Raw genomic sequence first — 20,081 nt, forward strand, 5'->3', positions numbered from 1 at the left:
TGAGTGAAATTTAGTTTTACTGCACTTACTGGCATAAAATATAAACATTCACGACACCTTTTCTTAAACAACTTTTTTGCTCTTCTTATCAATAATTACAATAAATCTATTATTGGAACAAATAATCACCTGTCGATAGGCAGCCAGAATTACGATGAGTAATTACTGGTTTGCTGAACGTAATATATACAAATAGAAGCTAATAATAAAAGATCATCTCCAGGGTTGCTTTTGACTACGAAGGCACCCTAATTAAAAATATAAGTTCACCGACCGAAAATAACACCACAATGACAAACACCTCACAGCCTTCCACTGCATACAAAACAGCAGTAAAAAAACATGCCGCCGAAAGCATCCTTCCCCAGCAAACAGAAAGATAATGATAATGATACACTCATAATGATACACTCTGAAGAAGACTTAGTTATATGACTACGTTAAATCCATAGGAGACATTATCGGATCAAGGAATATATGCTTGGCCTTAAGGATCTCAAACAGCAGAATATGTATTTATTTAACCAAAATCGACCTGGTTGAGCAGCTTATTTCCGCAAACCCTACTATTACCATCGGAAGCCATATCCTGTCAGAAATAAAATAGTCACACCAGCAAAACGACTGATCATATCTAATATCTCTCAATACCACACGAAATATTTGAGACTGCCCTGAAAAATATAGGACTTCAGTTAGTTTCAGCAATATCATTTCTACGAGCTGGTATTCCCACGAGATGAATACAACCATATTTTTTCTTTCTGTAGGCAAGTATATTTTGTGCCACCCCATGATATTTCTAGGATTTGCTTTTTCTAAATTTATATTATATATTCCTAAAGACTACTATGGTCAAGAAGTATACTTATGCCGGATAGTAACTTGACTTGGAGGCCTCATATAATTAAAAGAAATAAATTAAGTTCTACTTTGTTTCTCTTAAGACAATTAAGGAAAGTTACTACTATAAATACATTAAAAACAACTTATTATGCACTATTTCATTCGCATATTAGCTATGCAACTGTTCTTTGGGGTGATTCATCTGACTCCTTGGTGATTTTCCGTCTGCAAAAAAGAGCAATACGAATTATATCTGGCGTGAGCTAACTTGTTTTTTAACTTAGTATATTACCTTTACCGTGCCTATGTATTTTTAGTGTTGTTGTTGAAATACACAGGAGATCTGTATCTCTTGTGAAACAACATGATATTCATAATTACAACACCAGACAGGCAGATAATATCAGAATTAATCGTTACCGTCTAACTAAGTCCAAAAGAAATTCTTTAGATTACAAGCTTTACAACGTGTTGCCAGGTTATATAAAAAATTTAAGTCTAAATGCTTTTAAAAAAACCGTGAAAAGAATACTGAATAAGAACTGTTTTTATTCAGTGGAGGAATACCTTGAATATTTCAAGTTTCATTGAAGTTCATGGAAAGTACTCATCTAATATCTTTTATTACTGATCTGTGATACGGTACTTACATAATTTTTATACTATTTAAAAGTGAAATTTTTGTGATATACTTACGTGTGAAATTATTATTTGTATATTTTAGATATTTTTTGTGTATTTTAGGTATAATTTAATTTTTATGTATAGATAGGTTTTTACTTGTTTATTTTAAATCTTTGAAGTCTGACTTGCTACAAACCTTGTAATTGTGTAATGTAGTCAAATAAATTCATTCATTCAATAATTACTATCTGTAGCATTTACATACCACCTTCCCACAGTTTTACTGAATCTGAAATAAATTTAATTAATCAACTCCCAGAACCCTTTATTTTAGTAGGTGATTTTAATGCCCATAATTCATTTTGGGGATCGGAAAAAACATTTGGTAGGGTAAAAGTCGTTTAAAATGTTTTAAACTCCTCTAACATCTGCATCTTGAATACTGGATCCAAAACACACTTCAACATTTCTAGTGGCATTTTCTCCTCAATTGATGTCAGCTTATGTGATCCAAGATTAACACCACTTCTAACTTGAGACACAATGGATTGCCTTTATGACAGTAACCACTTTCCTATCTTGATTTTTCTAATTCTATCAGCAAACCCAGAGCAAAAATTTAAAGATGGAAACGATTTCAAGCTAACTGGAAAAATTTTTCACACTTCATTGAGAACAAGATCAACCAGCTACAACTGTCAGAAGATCCTGATACAGCACTAGACTCCTTAGTGAGTTTAATCACTCTAGCCGCTGAAACACACATTGGGACATGCACAATATCTGCCTCTCAAAAAACTGTACCCTGGTGGATTACTGAATGTAAGAACGCTTTCCGAGAAAGCAAAACGGCATTAAATAAATATCGTAAAACCAGAACCGAGGCAAACCTGATCAAATTTAAACGGCTAAAAACTATACCGCGACTAGTCATAAAACATAGCAAAAACACTGTTAAAATAAATATATATTATATCGTCCATATCTGTTGACGTTCCTTCCGGTCAAGTTTGGAAGAAAATTTAACAAATGCACGGAAAAACAACACACTTGTCAATTTCAGCCCTTAGTTTTCACAATTCAATAGTAACTGAAGTTGACCAATTGAGCATCATGGCAACTCATTTTCATAATCATAGCAAAAATGACCTCTACAAAAATACTCTAATTCCCCATAAATATATCCCTTCAACTACAGATCTGTCAGATGAGCTTCACGCTTTAAATTCACATTTTACCTTTCAAGAGATTACTTTTGCGATATCCACGCTAAAAAATTCTGCAGCAGGAACTGATATTCCTCAAAAATTTAGCCATCAATGGACTCACAAAGTTACTTTCATTTTATGATTTTCTTTGGATCAACGAAAAGTTTTCCAACCTATGGAGACAATCAATTATTATTCTTCCAATTAAAAAACCCGATAAACCTTGAATAGAGCCATCCTCTTATAGACCCATCTCATTAACTTTTTGCATGTGCAAAGTAATGGAAAAATTAATCAATAATAGACTTATCTGGTTTTCTGAAAATCATAATATAATTAGCCCGGTTCAATCGGGATTCGGGGTTAATATGAAAGGAATAAGAAAGGGTGTGCAAAACAGAATATATGAAAAATATCCGAGGGCGTTTTACGTACCCTGTGCATGCCACCTTAGTCGTAAATGACGCAGCGTCTTCTTCTATGGAAACAACAACCTTTTCTTGTATTATACAAGAACTGTACACTTTTTTTCTGGTTTTACAAAGCGTTGGGAAGTTCTGAAAAAACATTTTGCGCAACTAACACTAAAACCGTTGAGTACTACTAGATGGTTAAGTGTAATAGATGCATTGAAACCTCTAAGCTTTCAATTTTGTGAAATATATAATGCCTTACTCGAAATAGTAGAAGACGTCAACAATGATTCAGAAGCTAAAGTCAAAGCACGAGGATTAGTAAAAAATATTAAAAATTATAAATTTATATGCCGTGCAGTTCTTTGGCATGATATTTTATTTCATATAAATTCAGTCTCGAAGACGTTGCAACATGTAACTATAAATTTGTCAGATTGTGTAAAAATGTCGTCAGAAACTATGGAAAAAATGAAAATTTACTGACAATTTGGCTATGACCAAATGAAAATTACTGGTAATGAAATTGCAGAAAATCTTGTAAATAAGTTCCGAATTTCCTGCTGAAAATGAATATTGAGGCAAGAGAAAAATGCGTCAATTTGATCTGTGGATCAGCTCTCAACAGAGGAAGATCAATTATTTAAAGTAAATTTTTTCATCTATATTTTAGACATTGCCTTTAGTTCTTTAATTGATCGATTTTCGCTTTTAGAAACTCATAATAAAAATTCTAAATTTTTATATGATATTTTTAAATTCAGGGAAATATAAGAAAAGGGAAAGATGATAAAATACTAGAAAATCTTCATTCAATACTTTAGACTACACCAATCTGATTGACGAGTTTGCCAAAATTAAAATCAAAAGGATAAAATTCTAATTTTCATAAATGTTACTTAATGTTAAATACATACATATTTCTTTAATTTTAAGTATGTTTTGTTTTTAAAAAATAAAAGTTTTCATTCATTTTGTGTATTTTCATTTAATAAAAATAAATACTAGTATTAAGTTTCAATAATATTTAGAGGGCGGCATTTCGAAGACTTGAAAAGATGTACCGCACGGCTCTGACCCTGACCTAATAATCTAGACTGATAGATCCAAGAATAATGTCGGAGTTGGTTGTGCAGTCACAACGTCAACAAAAATCATCAAAACATCGACCTTTCCATAGTTTTTCAGCATTCATACAGCTGAATTAGTAGGAATCCTTCACGCAATAAACTCTTCATCACCTAATTACGCCTCTCCAGCAATTTCCACTGACTCCTTCACATCTATAAATTCCATAAAAAATATTTTCAAAGGACATTGAAGCCATCCGTCACTCAATTAACTTACTGGCCTCTCAAGGAGTCATTCCGACAATCATCTGGGTACCCTCCCAGCAGGTAGGTATTCAGGGCAATGACAGAGCAGACGCCGCAGTCACATCAGCACTATTATCAACCAGTGATCCTGAAAGTATCCAAATACCTAGACAGACATCAAAAACGTCATTAATAGGCTGCCTTCGAAACTGAAATAAATTCAACCGAATATTGGTACATTAAACCGCCAAATATCTGCAGAAAATCAACCGTAGTACTTATATTTAATGGCTTAGAAGATCCTCCCACGTGCCAATATTGCAAATGTCAGCTGTCAGTGAAACATATCCTATTCGATTATCCAAAATATCAACATGAACTACGACTTCATGGACTGAAAATTAGCCTAAACGAAGCAATAAACTCGCCAACTGATATTAATACTCCACACTATAAGCTACCTACGAAATATTAGTATTTTCAATAAAATATAAATGTTCATGTAATGTAAATTATTCGAACCTATCTATTTGTTGTATGTATGTATGGTTTATTAATGTATAATTATACTTGTGTCAACGATCATTGTAATCGAGACCCATTAATTCAATAAAAAAATTAAAAAGAGCTTATTTCTAATGTACTTGACAGCAAGTCGTGGGTTGCAGTCTCTTAAAATATACATGCTATATGGTCACTTAAATCAGTTTATGACAACTTGCCTGCATATTCAGAAGAGCAAGGGAAACGCTTTCACCAAGATGTAATGAACTTCGAAAAATGCTATCAAGGAGAATAAATATAATGAGAACATGATGGGTAACTATGTACCTACATATATGTTTGGGGGCTACTACGAAACAGTTCGGGTTTACACATTAGAAATATCAAAACTGTTAAATTTTAAAGCATTTTTTATTATTTTTTGTATTTATGGGTCTTACATATTATGCCGTTTTTAATAACTTAATAAAAATATATAGGTAATTTAAAATTTGATTATTTTTAAGAATATTTTAAACTAAAAAATAGGGCATTTTCATAATATTTTAAATTTTGTTCTGATAAGTACAAAAACAAACTTTAGTAGATAAAAATAATTTTTCTGTCTTCAGTTAGGCTTAAATAATCTAATCAAAAATACAGAAGTCAAGCTCAAAATTCATGTTGACCTATGCTTCTTTGTGTTTAAAGATACTAGAGAAATTAAAAAAAAAAATATATATATATATATATATATATATATATATATATATATATATATATATATATATATATATATATATATATATATATATATATATATATATATATTGTTATGATCTGCTTTCTCTTACTTTTATATTAATTAGTATTTATTTAATTAATTATTCAATTGTCGCAAATCATACATAAAATTAAGTAAAATCTTAGGGTGCCTTTTTATCATACAAAAAAATAACTAAATTATGTTAGGTTATACTTATCCTTTCTCGTGGTTTCAGTATCTCTTAGTTGATCCTTATCGGGATAAAATAGGAAAAAGGAACTAAATAGAAATACCATAAATAAGCAAATACAAATTTTTTTTATTATCAAAAGCAATACTCTGAAAATTTATCAATCGAATCCTGTGGGCATAACTGTCCCAATGAAACTTTTACCACATAAATTAATTTTAATTCAACAAATATTTATCGATTTGTTCCTGATAACATTGATAAAACAAACTAAACAAACAAATTTAGATATTCGCAAAACTACTTATATTTCCTATTAAATTTTTTAAATATTGGAATCTTAGTTCATATGCTTTTACTCAAAAAAATTAACTTCTGAACATAAAGAAAATCTATCACATAAGTTATTGACTGACCTTTTGTCTCACACACAATGATGTCTCCTCTTGAACCAAACAGCTCTTCCTTGTTGATTATGTTAGGCTACCCATCCAAGCCCTCTCCGTTCTCAGCATCAATCCAGCAGCATACCAGCAACTAATTCTCCAAAACACGAGCCAGGCCTCTTTTGACCAGTACTGGTTACAAAAACTCCAAAATTCTCTCCTCTCTTTCTCACAATAATGTTCTCTCCCTTGCACTTTACAGAATCAATGAGGTATTTCTTCTCAATTTGATCTGTCTCTCGTTCCACTTTTCAGTTACACTCTTCACTATCTAACAACCACTGGTACTTTCTTCTGAAATATTCACGAAAACTTTGACTGCTCTTCTCCGATGCCGGTCACATAATAATCTCCTTTTCCAAACTATCTGAACATTCAACCTTCTCTCATACCCATTCCAAATTTTTAATTCGAAAAACCCATGCATCCTTCCAAACAAATACTTCAACTTATGATAACTACTTTTCAGGTATTCTACAAATTTACTTGGGGCTTAAACAAATAGACTTAAAATTCCAACTTTCTCTACCTTACTTTTCTAAATATAATAATTACCTATGACTTTTGGCCCCTCCCGTAACAAAGCAACCGTTTTAAAATTATAATCCCGAAATAAATTGTCTATTCACATCACTTTATTTACTAATGTCTTTAATTCTTCAGGGAAAAACTCATTAAGGATAAACCCACTGCTTAAAAGCTAACTTTTAATAAATAGTTACAAATCAATATACAGGGTGTATCAAATTTATGTGCCCGCGTTATATTAAAAAAATAAAGTTTTTATTCTATCTTTGATTGACAAAATGATACACAATAATATGTTCACCAAACATGACACTACAACGTGATTATGATGTATGTCCACCTTTGTAACTTTTCGTCCTACAGGATGTCTCAAACTTAACATAAAAACACATTCCTTTTCTTCCAACCGGTATAAACTTAATAAAAAATAAATTAAACCTTTGGCTATATGGTCACTTAACAGTTGTATATGTAAATACTAAAAAAAAAAATCTATAATATTAAAACAATTACGGAATCCGTTAATCTGTTCACAAGAAAATCAAATTTTAAAATGAGTATAATTTTTGGTGGTGCAAATCTTTTGCGATTAAAGCTAAAATAAATCCATGCAAAATAAGTTAAAACAAAATAAAAATGAGTCACCCGTAAGTACCATTGCGGTCTTCGGTAACAAAAATTATATTAGGAGCAATAAACTGGCTTAGGCTGTATTTCTGTTTTTTATTCAAAGAAGACTAAATTTGTTTGCCAACTTTAGGAATATATAAGGGTGGTAATTCGAGTAATTTCACAAGTTGAATAAAACTCAATGTAATAAATTTGATACTGAGGGGTTAACTTTGCTAATTGAAAACGTGACTAACAACGGGTAAAAATGACATAAATTTGGGAAATACAATATTTTTAATTTTTTTATATCGTCAATAAACCACTTATTTTTTAATTATTCATGCTTAAAGTTACTTTAAGGGCCGGTTGTTCGAACGCTATTCAAAAATGATCATTATCAAATATTTAATTACTGTCACAACTGTCAATGTCAACTTTGATTGGGTTGCTGAAAACATAATTATTGATTACAATTATGAAATTATTATGAAATTAGTTAATCAATTATATTAATAATTGTTACGTTAATTGATTAACTAATCACATAATTATAATCAATTATATTTTCAGCAACTTAACCAAAGTTGACATTGACAGTTGTGACAGTAATTAAATATTTAATAGTGATTATTGTTGATTAGCGTTCGAACAACCGGCCCTTACGGATATACTTTGATTTTTTACATTTTGACTAACTATAATATTGATAATATCGTTGTTATTCTATTTGAAACATAAGGGGTCCCGTGGGAAATTCTAGCTCGTCCTGATTTTTTGGTGGTATTATAGGTTTTTTGGGTCGCTGAATCCAATGGAAGTAGTCTGGAAGACTAAATATCGCCAGTTTTTTTGTTATTAACAAATTATCGTAAAATTGGGTATTTTTCAGATATTGTTAGAAGCTCTGTAAATAAATTAATAGTGTTAAAGTCTTCTCTGGTGTATTTGCGATTACTTAAAATATTTTTTTATTTTGTTAATAACAAAATAATTGTTTATTCGCCGAAAAGTTCGAGATAATGCGCTACCTACAGCAAGTTTGTAGTCTTTTTCATAGTATTTTTATACGCTAAATCGATTTCCACTAGTCGTGAGAGTTGAAATCATATTTCGACTTTGTTATTAATAAATTAATGCAAAAATAACGGTTTATAGTACGTTTGTTTTGCTTTCATGTAGTGTTATTTTTTATTTACTTTTACTTCAAATAAAAACTACTTTATTTAATTATGATTTTTATTAATTTTTATTTTCAAAGTACAAATTTTTATTACATCGTGACTGTCATTTTATATTCAGTGTCGCCAACATCAAAATATCAAACTTACCTATAAAAGATAACAGTAGGCACCAACTTAAAATTACAAAGAACAAATCAGAGATATAACTAAAAAGGAGAACAACTTACCAATTAAAAAGGAGAACAACTTACCAACTAATACAACACGTTTCTTCTTTTTTTTTATATATATAGATATACGTTTTTTTTATCATTTTTTTAAGAAAGGTCAAAATCTTTGATAGAAAGTGATGAATTATCGCTAAGATATATAAAGGGTGTTTCATTAATAATTGTTCATATAGTAACTGGAGAAACCTTAGCACAAAATACGAAGATTTAACCTAAAACACTTAAATAAAATGTGGTTCCTTACTGAGTTACAGAGTGTTTTATCTAAAAATTTCAAAACTATTTTTGCTCAGCATTTTCAAACTATTCGACGTATCCTTTTCATACCTGTCAGAAAGTGCGACTACTAGACACCCTACTAAATTATGATAAACAAACGTTTCTAGCTACTACCAGAGGCGTACGACAGGGGATGGTGAATGGTTGACCCTTCTCAAATTCTACGCCACTGGAGGAATTACTATTTTATTACAATTTTTAGATTTTCCAATACTTTCTACGTAAATAATATACTCTTCATTGGTAAACATAAAGTCATTAGTTTTCGAGATATTTGAAGTTAAATATGAAACGGGACAGTTATTTTGATTAATTTATGATATGATTCATATGATTAAAATTTATAAATTATTTGTACCCAGTACTTTAATACTATTTGGCCTATCCTTATCATACTTGGCAGAAAGTGTAGGTACTGTACACCCTACTAAATTAGGATAAATTAAACTTTCTAGCTACTACCAGAGGCGTACGACAGGGGATAGAGGCTGGTTGACCCTTCCCAAATTCTACGCCACTGACGAAATTGCTATTTTGGTGTAATTTTTTGATTTGGCAATACTTTTTAGGTAAATATTATACTCTTCATTCGTTACGATAAAATTATTAGTTTTCGAGATATTTGAAATTAAAACTGAAGCGACACAATACATTAATCAAATTAACCGTGTCGTTTCATTTTTAACTTCAAAGATCTCGAAAACTAATGACTTGATCGTTACAAATGAAGAGTATATTATTTTCATAGAAAGTATTGGAGAATCCAAAAATTGAACTAAAATAGCAATTTCGCCAGTGGCGTAGAATTTGGAAAGATAAACCATTCACTTTCCCCCGTCGTACGCCTCTGGTAATAGCCAGAAACCTTTGTTTAACATAATTTAGTAGTTTGTACAGTACCTATACTACCTGCCAAGTATGAAAAAAATACGTCAAATAGTTTTAAAATGCTGAACAATTTTTTTTTAAATTTATAGATAAAACACCCTGTAACTCAGTAAGGAACCATATTTTATTTAAGTGTTTTAGGTTAAATTTTCGTATTTTGTGCTAAGGTTTGTCCAGTTATTATATGGACAATTATTAATGAAACACCCTGTATATTCAATATCATTACCTATAACTTCCTGCGAAGTTGCATTACTTGAGTCAGGTATATCAGAGCAATTATTACTTATTAAAGTGTTATTCTGCTCTGTTTCAACTAAAGTCGTTTCATGCTCTGAACTACTTAAATACTCTGATGAGTCTGTCTCAGACAATGTTTCTTCTGTAATGTTTTCAACCACAGTAATATTAGCAGCAATATTTTGCACAGTATTTTCACTCAAAGTTTCACTAAACCTAGTATTATCAATCTCGTATAATAAGTCATTACAGCAATGTTTTATAATTTTGTAACAGGCAAATTAGTTTTATTTATAAATTTCCTTTTTCTCCTCAATTCATTCGTATCCGTAAGGATATATGATCTTTCATTATATTTGCCAAGTATTTCTCCCTTATTCCAAGTGTTATTTTGTTGAAATAACACGTTATCACCTTTTTTGAAGGGAGGCAAATCTTTTGCATTTTTATTAAAATAATGTTGAATTTTTTCCGAATTTTGCTTTAATTTTGTAGCGACTTGCTCCTGTCCTGATCAATAATCTTTGGATATAAATTTACTGAAGCAGAAGGAAGCTTTGTTTTAACCAACCTACTTAATAGCATTTGCGACGGTGCATATCCTAAATTAGGAAGAGGGGTGCTTCTATATTCTAATAAATAGTGAGGCAACTCATCTACAGAATTCATTTTTTTAACATGTTTTTGGATATATCGACATACTTCTCCGCAAACCCATTTGATTGGTGATGATGCGGACTTGAAAATTCAACATCAAAGTTCCAAGATTTTACAAAATTTTTGAATTCAGCACTATTATATGGTACATTATCAACATAAAAAATATCAGGAACACCAAATTAAAATATGTCTTTACAATGTTTAATTACAGTTTTTGCAGTCTTATCATTTGTAGGAAAAATCTCAAGCCAATGTCAAAAGCTGTCAACTGTTAATAAATAGCTTTTTGATTTAAACTCAAAAAAATCTGAAAATAATATTTCCCAGGGTCTATCAGGAACTTTATGTGCAATCATAGTTTCTCAATCATAGACATTTCTCACAATTAGAAATAAAATGTTCTATATCTCTAGTCATTTTTTGCCAGATCATAATCTCTCCTGCTCGTAACTTACATTTTTGCATCCCAAAATGAGTTGAATTAATTAATTTAAGCATTTCAGATTTAAGTTCAGAAGGAACAATAATTTCTTGATTTTAGGTGTATAAAATACCTTTGTAACGCCAGTGTAACGAAATAAGCGATGGACTACCCCAAGCTAATTGAAATAATATTTGAAAATATTACCTCAACCAACCAAGATAGCCATCGTTACACCCTTAGCTAATCTCAGTCACTCAGGTGTGTGTTCGTCTTTTCCTCACCTTAGATATGAACTCTGAAAATTTAGAATGGTAGCAAACAAAACAACGAATGTTGGAGACCGAAACACCAAAGCACATAATGAAGCAAACACCAGTAGGGAGAAGGTCAAAGGGAAGACCCAAACTTAGATATATGGAACAAGTGGAACAAGATCTGAAAACACTTGAGATTACCCACTGGAAGAACAAAGCAAGGAACAGAACAGAATGGCGGAAAATCCTAGAACAAGCCAGGACCCAAAAAGGGTTGTCGAGCTACTGATGATGATGATGATGATGATAAAATACCTTTAGCAATAATCAGACGATTTAAAGCTATAATCCCAATTGAAATTCAAAATATTTGTTTACGAATGCTTCGTAATGTAATCAATCCTTTCAATGAGCGGTCTAAAGCATGCACCAATGTTTTGGGAGGCCATTTTAAATACGACAAATATATCTAATTAAATTAAAATATGTGTTGTTTCTTATTCTTCGGTTTATTGTTGTTTTTTTCTATTTTCCGTTAGTTCTCCTTCTTCTTCAGCCTGTTTGCATCCACTCCTGGACAAAAGCTCTCCTGTGAGTTCTCCATTCTTCTATGATTTGTTTTATTTGGTACCAGTTACTTCCCATGTTTGCTTTGATGTCGTCTTCTTCTTCTTAACGTGCCTTATCAAGTCCCCTTGACGTTGGCTATTAACATGGCGAAACTGTCTCTGTCTCGAGCTATTTAGTCCATTAAAATGTTACATTTAGTTTGCATTTCTTAGAGGAGTCAATTTTATTTTTTTAATGTGTAGGGGGGTTCAGTAGAAGCTTAAGTTCAAGTTTTTGGGGTCGCCACCCTTGTCCCCCGGCCGCCATATTGGAAAAAGTGGTGCAAAGGGCTTTCGCGCTTTATCTTCTAAACTAGCAATCCTACAGAAAATTTGATTACACATAAAATGTAGCAAATTGAATTTTCTACAATTTTGTATTTATTACTTTTTATCGTCAAGTGACAAACAAAAAAGTTATAAATAAAAATATGAGAAAATTTTGTAAGAAGTTTCCTTTTGGAGGTTAGAACTTTTTTTCCGTTCATTTCACAATAAAATAACATCATAGCGATTTTGTAGAGTATTTTTCAATGAACAATTTTCGCTATAAAGTTGTTTAGTTTTATTTATTATCTAGGTTTTACAGCGCTCCAATCTTGACTAGATTCTCGAATTCTCATAGGAATACAATAAAAAAAAAACACTTTTTGGTCACCGAAGGAATAGAAGCTTTTGAATACAAATTCATTATCTTTGTAGCAACCGTATTAGCTACTTCACTAAAGCTCACTTTTTTGTTGTTAGTGTAGAGTGACATCTCATACCTTACTTGGAAGCAGCACAATAAGACATCTCCGTAATTGGGGAGTTTATTATTTGGAAAATCTCGAGGATTACCAAGAATCGGGGTTTCAAAATCCTTTCTTGTAGTGACTTTTTTACACGACATTTTTTACCAAAATTCACTAACACGATGAACAAAACAAAATGTTGAAAACGAACTTGAAACAGTTTACAAATATGACTTCGGTAATCGATAAGTAGTAGGTAACTGAGGAAGGAAGGTTAGACGAGATAGAGAAACACTCGGGTGAAGAGTGGGGAGTGTTGGGAAGAACCGGTTTCCCCCAACAGATCATATGATCTAGAGTAACCTCCGTAACAACCGCGTAAAGTAAATTCGCCCGGGCGGAAACCGGTTTTACATGATTTTTTACATTCGATGATTACTTTAGAATACGACCATATGAACTGTTCAAACCGCAGCTTCGGTGGGAGATTGAAATAAGCGGTACTTATTATTACTAGTTTTGTTCAAAATTAAGCAAAAAGTTGTAAAAATACCGTGTTTTACACGATTTGCGCGGTCAGTTAATGTTGAAAAACTACTGATTCCAATTTTTTTTTAGGTTTCTCATACGCTAAATTCAACATTAGGACCTATTGAGTTTTGATAATAGTGAATTTAGTTATTAAAAAAAAAGTCAAAGACGAGCAAATTTTTGCAACTTTTCAAAAGTTTAAATGGATTGCGCGAACGGAAGATATTTTTTTATTTAGAATTTTTTTTCAGAAATTTACTCAGATAGATAATTAACAACTTTTGTGAGGTATTGCGAATCAAATAAAAAAAAATTGTTTTTTCAGCCCACCCTATTATACGTATATACCGTCGGGGGAGATAAAAATTCCCATTGGTCATACTATGGTAAAAGAGTACATGAAATGTTATAATATTTTACCATTGGAATTGGGACACCGTTTTTATGAAATATGTTACCGTATAACAGCATATACCACATATATCCTGTTTTACCAGTAGAGTTTCAAAAAATAGATATAACATAATACCAGGGATAAGCAGTGTATCACGATGTATATAATAATACTATTCTGCCTTTGTAGAGTTTGTCGAATATCCTGTTTTACCATAGCAGAGACGCAAGTACACGTACTCATATACTGTTTTACCAGTGTCACATTTTGAAAACTAAATGAGATAGAAATAAACTAAAAATGGCATAAGAAATAGCGGAAAAAATAACCCAGTTTCGGCGGCAAATTCAAAAATCTATTTTTTTCACATATACTGTTTTTCCTTTGTATGCAAATATTGGGGAACCGTCTCTCGCCCTCCTTACTACTTTATTTGTTGTCATTCGGCGTATATGGTCATTCCATTCTATTCTTCTGTTTCTTACCCAGTTATTAATGGTGTCCACCTTGCATTTCCGTCGTATACTTCCGACTGTACTTCTAGATCTGTTGCATAGAGTCTTACCATCGATTTTTTGGAGGGTTTTAATCTCCGCTGTTTCGAGCAATATTTTTGTCCTCTCTGTGTCGGGTCGTGTTTCTGCCGCGTATGTCATTATTGGTCTGATGACTGTTTTGTAAATTCTGCCTTTAATTTCTTTTCCGGTATTTTTATTTCTCCATATTGTGTCATTTAGGTAACCTGCGCCTCTGTTTGCTCTATTCACTTGATCTTCCAGTTTTGTTTCGAGCCTTCCGTAGCTAAATAGTGTTATGCCTAGATATTTAAACGTGTTCTATTATCTGACCCTCCAGCTCCAATTTATATCTTATTGGATCTGCTGTTATAACCATGCATTTTATCTTTTTTGAGGAAATTAACATGTTAAATTTTCTGGCGATTATGTTGAATTGGTGCAGCATACCTTGTAAATCATCTTCACTTTGAAAGATTAGTATCGCATCGTCCGCATAACAGATTATTTTAAGTTGTTTTTCTCCAATTTGGTATCTTTTCTTAGTTCTTACTTTTTTATTATTTCATCCACGATCAGGTTGAACAACAAAGGACTCAACGAATCCTCCTGTCTTATCCCATTGCCGGTTTCATTTCGGTTAGTTAGTTCATGTTCTACTTTTACTTTTATTGTGTTGTTCTGGTAGATATTTTCGATCGTTTTAATTATTCCTAAAGGTACCTCTCTTGAGTATAACAAATGGACAACGTCCTTTAATTTGACCCTGTACAATGTTTTCTTAAGGTCCACTAAACATAAATATGCCGGTTGGTTGTATTCTAACGATTTCTCTTGAACTTGCCCGATTCTCCCCTCATTACAAATATAGATAGCGTCAATGCATGATCTTCCCGACCTAAAATCTTGTTGTTCTTCTCTTAATGTAATAATTTCATTCAATTTGTTTGTTATCATTTATCGCTTATCACTTTTCTACATTCTTGTGGCATTATGTTTTGTTCTATTATTTTTTGTATTAAAAATCCACAAGGAAAAAGTTTTCCTGAAGTTGGCTGTATACCATGTAATACAAAAAACAGCAAATCCTGTATAAAAGGTGTATTTAAAATCATAAATAGTTGTGTTCACATAAATAGTTTTCGACTGGTTTACCAGTCATCATCAGTGCTTACGTTAAGTTTATACATCCTAACCACCAAAATATAGTTTTACAAAAATATGAGGGTCAAAGCCCTATAAACATGGTCCGTTAAGGAAACATCGGTTTAAAATGCCAAATAAAGCATGGATGTTTTAAATATTCTCAAAATGCCCCAGGTAACATCTGAGCTGTAGTGTGACTTGATTACATGGTGGAAGACAGATAGCAAGATTTTTTTTTAGTGTTTAAGTGTTGAAGTTTGAGTCTCCAGTGTCAACTAATTATGCAATTATCGGCAAATCTTGTCTCAGATACCCATGTTGGACCCATGATCTAATCGATGAAAAAAATATTTAGATTAAAGAAAGAGCGTGCAAACAAATACTGATAATTCAGTAACCCAATTGCCAAGAGTAAAAATTGAACCTAAGTACAAGAAAACAGCAATGGAAATATTGAGGTCGTTTTTGACAAATTGGATGTTATGTGATTGTTTTATTTTCTTTGGTACTTTGTTAATGTTAAAGAGGTTTAATAATTTAAGAATAAGTATCATTTATGTTTAATTTTACTTCTTCAGGGGGGAGTAAACACAAGCCTACGCTTGAAAGTGTGCCAATGGAAACATTTTTTATGTCGGTCTCTGAGACCCGATGTCAGCTTTAATGTTCAGAAAACCTATGTAAGTTGCGGAAGGTTAATAGTTGTTTAGTCATATCTTTTCCTCCGTACTTTAGGAGTTCGTCCGATATTCTGTCCTCTCCTGAAGATTTTCTACTTTTTTATTTCTATTTCATTCCATAGGTCATAAGTCGTAGAAAACAACTGTTGAATACCCTTTTCTTTAGATTTGTTGGTATCTTTTTGTTTTTAAACACATCACTGAGTCTTCCTACTGCTGAAGTAATTCGGAGTATTCTAGTTGTCTCTGCCGTTTGATTCTGTTTGCCTCGTTTGATCGTGTTACCTAGGTATATATCTATACTCTTCAACACTTTCGATCTCACTTCCATTTAGGTCGATTGTAATATCTTGATTTGTCATCACTTTGGTTTTATTTAAATTCATTTATAAACCCACTTTTTTAGATTCTTGTTTAAGCTTCTTTAGAATATCTGTAAATTAAATCTGCTGTCGAAGTAGTGTTCAATCCTAATAGTAAATTACTAATATTGAAAATATTAAAAATATTACTAAAACATTTTTAAATTGAAAACTTATTGGTACACTTTCCTGGTGACACCTCCAAGACTTCTACAATATGCAAGTCAAATGGATGCTGCAGTGAAGACGAGAGGGAAGGAATTCTACACTATGCAATTCACATCCCCCGTCTGCAGCTGGTAAAGTTCCAACGGAAAAATGCACCTAGTTACTCTACGGAGTAATACGACTATAAAATAAAAATGTATACCATTTTTATTCAGTTGCAATGCGAAGGCAAAACAATCTTACTTTTAAATTAGAATACGGAGTGCAGTCCAGTCCCTTGAATCGCGAATTTCGGCTCTTATTGGAGCCTTCATCGGAAGGAACGTAGGCACTGTTCTCCATATTTTAACTGATTCGTATCGACAGGTTTTCCCACCCTTTGCAACTGAAGTGATGATAGTAGGTGGCTAGCGCCATCCGGCATTGAAAGACGAAATAGTTTTCAATCCTAATAGTAAATTATTAATATTGAAAATATTAAAAATATTACTTTTCCGTTGGAACTTTACCAGCTGCAAAAGGGGGATGTGAATTGCATAGTGTAGAATTCCTTCCCTCTCATCTTCACTGCAGCATCCATTTGACTTGCAAGTTGTAGAAGTCTTGGAGGTGTCACCAGGAAAGTGTACCAATAAGTTTTCAGTTTAACACGTTAAGCCCCGGACCATCATGACATAATTTTTCTGTCAGACCGGAACATTTTTTTAATAATTTTGAAATAAGAATGTGTATAACTATTTATTTCTATTCTAAAATAAAAACAAAATACATTTTTTAAGTAAAAGAACAGCATGTACCAACAGGGTACACACGGTCTATTTATAATTATTTTTGTAATTTGTTTTAATGTGGACCATGTGTGCCATATTGGCTCACACCAGGAAGATAATCAAATACCTTCTCCCTAAGATATTTTAAATTTAAAAATACAAAAACAATTTATTTTTTCAAAGAACATGTATGAATATTCACAAAACACTTAACACACATATATGCGGTATTAACGGCACATGCCGGACAAAAAGTGTATACCCTTTTGGCATTCTTCATCGCTGATGCTCTTCCTTCACGGTTCGAAAAGTTCTTGTAACATGCTGAACACCTTCCCCTTTTCTCTTTCTCGTCCAACGTATGCAGAGTTGTTAAAGAGTTTTCAGAAGTTGTTTGAGGCATTAAAAGACTTTGAACAATCTGTTCACGGAACTCAGTAATTGAGAGATGTTTGCCAGTAACAGATTTGTAGAGAACTAAAGAGTTCACAAGTGCGGTATTTGTTAGTAATTCCACAGCCAACTTACGATACCACTTCATACTTCGTCGAACAGGGGAATTATATGCAGCCTTTTGATCCGACACATCGATAAAAGATTTTGCAGAATTATAGTCAACAATGGTCGATGGTTTGGGAACAGGTCCACGTTTTGTTTGAACATCTATCATCAAAGGAATATCCTTGGTCGTTAAAAACAAAAGGTCCCGTTTATCTTTCCATTTTCCGATAACAACTTTTGTATTACTCTGTAGATACTTCATGTCACCTCTTTTTAATTTTGCATTGACTACCGCTTTGGGATTATGTTTCCTATTGGAACGTAATGTTCCGACTAAATGGGTTTTCCTATTATTTAAATCATGAGCCAAGTCAACACTCGTATAAAAATTATCAGTATATAAACTTCTGCCTGTATCTAGAAGCGGTTGCATAAGTTCCATCACCACTCTGGATGCTAACGACTTTTCAGATGTTTGCATCTCTTTCCCACCGTACACTTTAACGGCGTACGTATATCCATCTGCGACGCAAAGTTTAAACAATTTGACTCCATATTTGTGTCTTTTTCCAGGAATGTATTGCAAAAAACTAAGTCTACCACGAAATGGCACCATAGTTTCGTCAATACATAACGATTCTCTAGGAGTACACATTTTCTGAAACTTTTCATTTAGTATTTGTACAAGAGCAGAAATTTTGTAGAGCCTGTTTCCAGGTGGGCAGCTCTCGTTATCTGAAATGTGAAAGAAGTGTAATAATATTTCAAATCGACTTCTACTTATTTCACACATTTTAGAAACTTCATTTTTGTAAAGTAAATTGTTACTCCAATAATTTCTGAGTTTCGGTTTTCTGTCTAACCCCATCCAAATAATGAGAGCCAAAAATCGAAGAAATTCTTTTCTGTCAATTGGTCTCCAGTTACTCATAAGCGAATGTTTCGTTATTGACTCATTTACAATACCAGCGATTATGGTTTGTTCGGCGTATTTATTAGTTTCAGTAACCAACAAATCTTGCACTTGACGGTCGATAAACAGTAGGTAGAAATCTATTGGTTTGTGGTCAGTAAGTTTTGCGAGTTCTTCCTGATTTATTCCTGAAGTAAATGATAGTTCGAACTTATTGAGATCATCTGGATTTGGCACATCGCTCCATGTTATTTTATTTCTTGATACAACATCGTCAATAACAGCTTCCAGGCTAACGTTTGCAGATTCAGCTTTTTCTACAAAGCAAAAAAAAAGTAAACTACAAACAGAATTTGTGCATTCCTAAATAACTTACCTATCCTTCTTGTATCAGCCTCCTTTTGGATACAACTAGGACCTGCAGTTATTTTATTTCTTGATACATCGTCAATAACAGCTTCCAGGCTAACGTTTGCAGATTCAGCTTTTTCTACAAAGCAAAAAAAAGTAAAGTACAAACCGAATTTGTGCATTCTTAAATAATTTACCTATCCTTCTTGTATCAGCCTCCTTTTGGTTAGAACTAGAACCTGCAGTAAATTCTTTGCAATTTTGTGTTTGTTTGCAAATTTTAGCTTTTTTTCTACGAGACTCATATTCACTACTGTATGAGTCTGAAGAACCATCAGTAACATTTTCATTGTACACTGGATCGGCATCAGAATCATAAAACGTACTTTCAGACATACTACTATCACTAAAGTCACTCTCCTCAGCAAGTCTGCGAAGTTCGTCTTCCGATAGTCCTTTACGGAACATTATCTTATTTGTTAGTTCCACTTTTTAACAAAAAACTGAAGAGAAAATAGTGTTAGCCTCGTTAGACGTTCGAACCGATACTGACTGAAGCATGTTAGAAATTATAACCTAACCTGTTTGTGAACACGTGTTTTAACGGACCAACCTCTGATTTTGTTTACCACAGACCGTTTACACACATTTATACATAAGAAAGCACGGCAAATGCGATCCTAGACGAGCCACGGCATTAGGAACACGACACTTCGCTGTGGCCTGATAGGTACACACGGTCCCAGATAAAACTAGAGTGTGCCAGTGTGGTATACATGGGGCTTAACGTGTTAAAAACCTTTTAGTAATATTTTTAATA

General features: G+C 32.4%; 1 protein-coding gene across 1 annotated transcript; it reads right to left on the bottom strand.

The window, feature by feature from the left end:
- Positions 1-7,272: 7,272 nt before the first annotated feature.
- On the bottom strand, positions 7,273-19,733 carry LOC126883736 (uncharacterized). Its single transcript, XM_050649399.1, has 5 exons — positions 19,459-19,733; positions 19,287-19,400; positions 19,011-19,227; positions 10,240-10,466; positions 7,273-7,298 (listed from the first exon to the last, which is right to left on the bottom strand). Exons 1-5 carry the CDS (start codon positions 19,727-19,729, stop codon positions 7,273-7,275), a joined length of 855 nt encoding a protein of 284 aa, XP_050505356.1. The 5' UTR covers positions 19,730-19,733.
- Between the last annotated feature and the right edge of the window lie 348 nt (positions 19,734-20,081).

The sequence above is a fragment of the Diabrotica virgifera genome, chromosome 4 (assembly GCF_917563875.1).
Source record: "Diabrotica virgifera virgifera chromosome 4, PGI_DIABVI_V3a".
Classification (NCBI taxonomy): domain Eukaryota; kingdom Metazoa; phylum Arthropoda; class Insecta; order Coleoptera; family Chrysomelidae; genus Diabrotica; species Diabrotica virgifera.

Bases quoted from the DNA above. Each gene is read 5' to 3' on its own strand.
- LOC126883736 (XM_050649399.1), bottom strand. From the start codon at position 19,729: ATGTTCCGTAAAGGACTATCGGAAGACGAACTTCGCAGACTTGCTGAG. The intron at 19,401-19,458 runs GTAAATTATTTA...TTTGCTTTGTAG, and splicing joins GGCTGATACAAGAAGGATAG to AAAAAGCTGAATCTGCAAAC. The intron at 7,299-10,239 runs GTAATGATATTG...TTTTTTTTTTAG, and splicing joins AACTTCGCAGGAAGTTATAG to TATTTACATATACAACTGTT.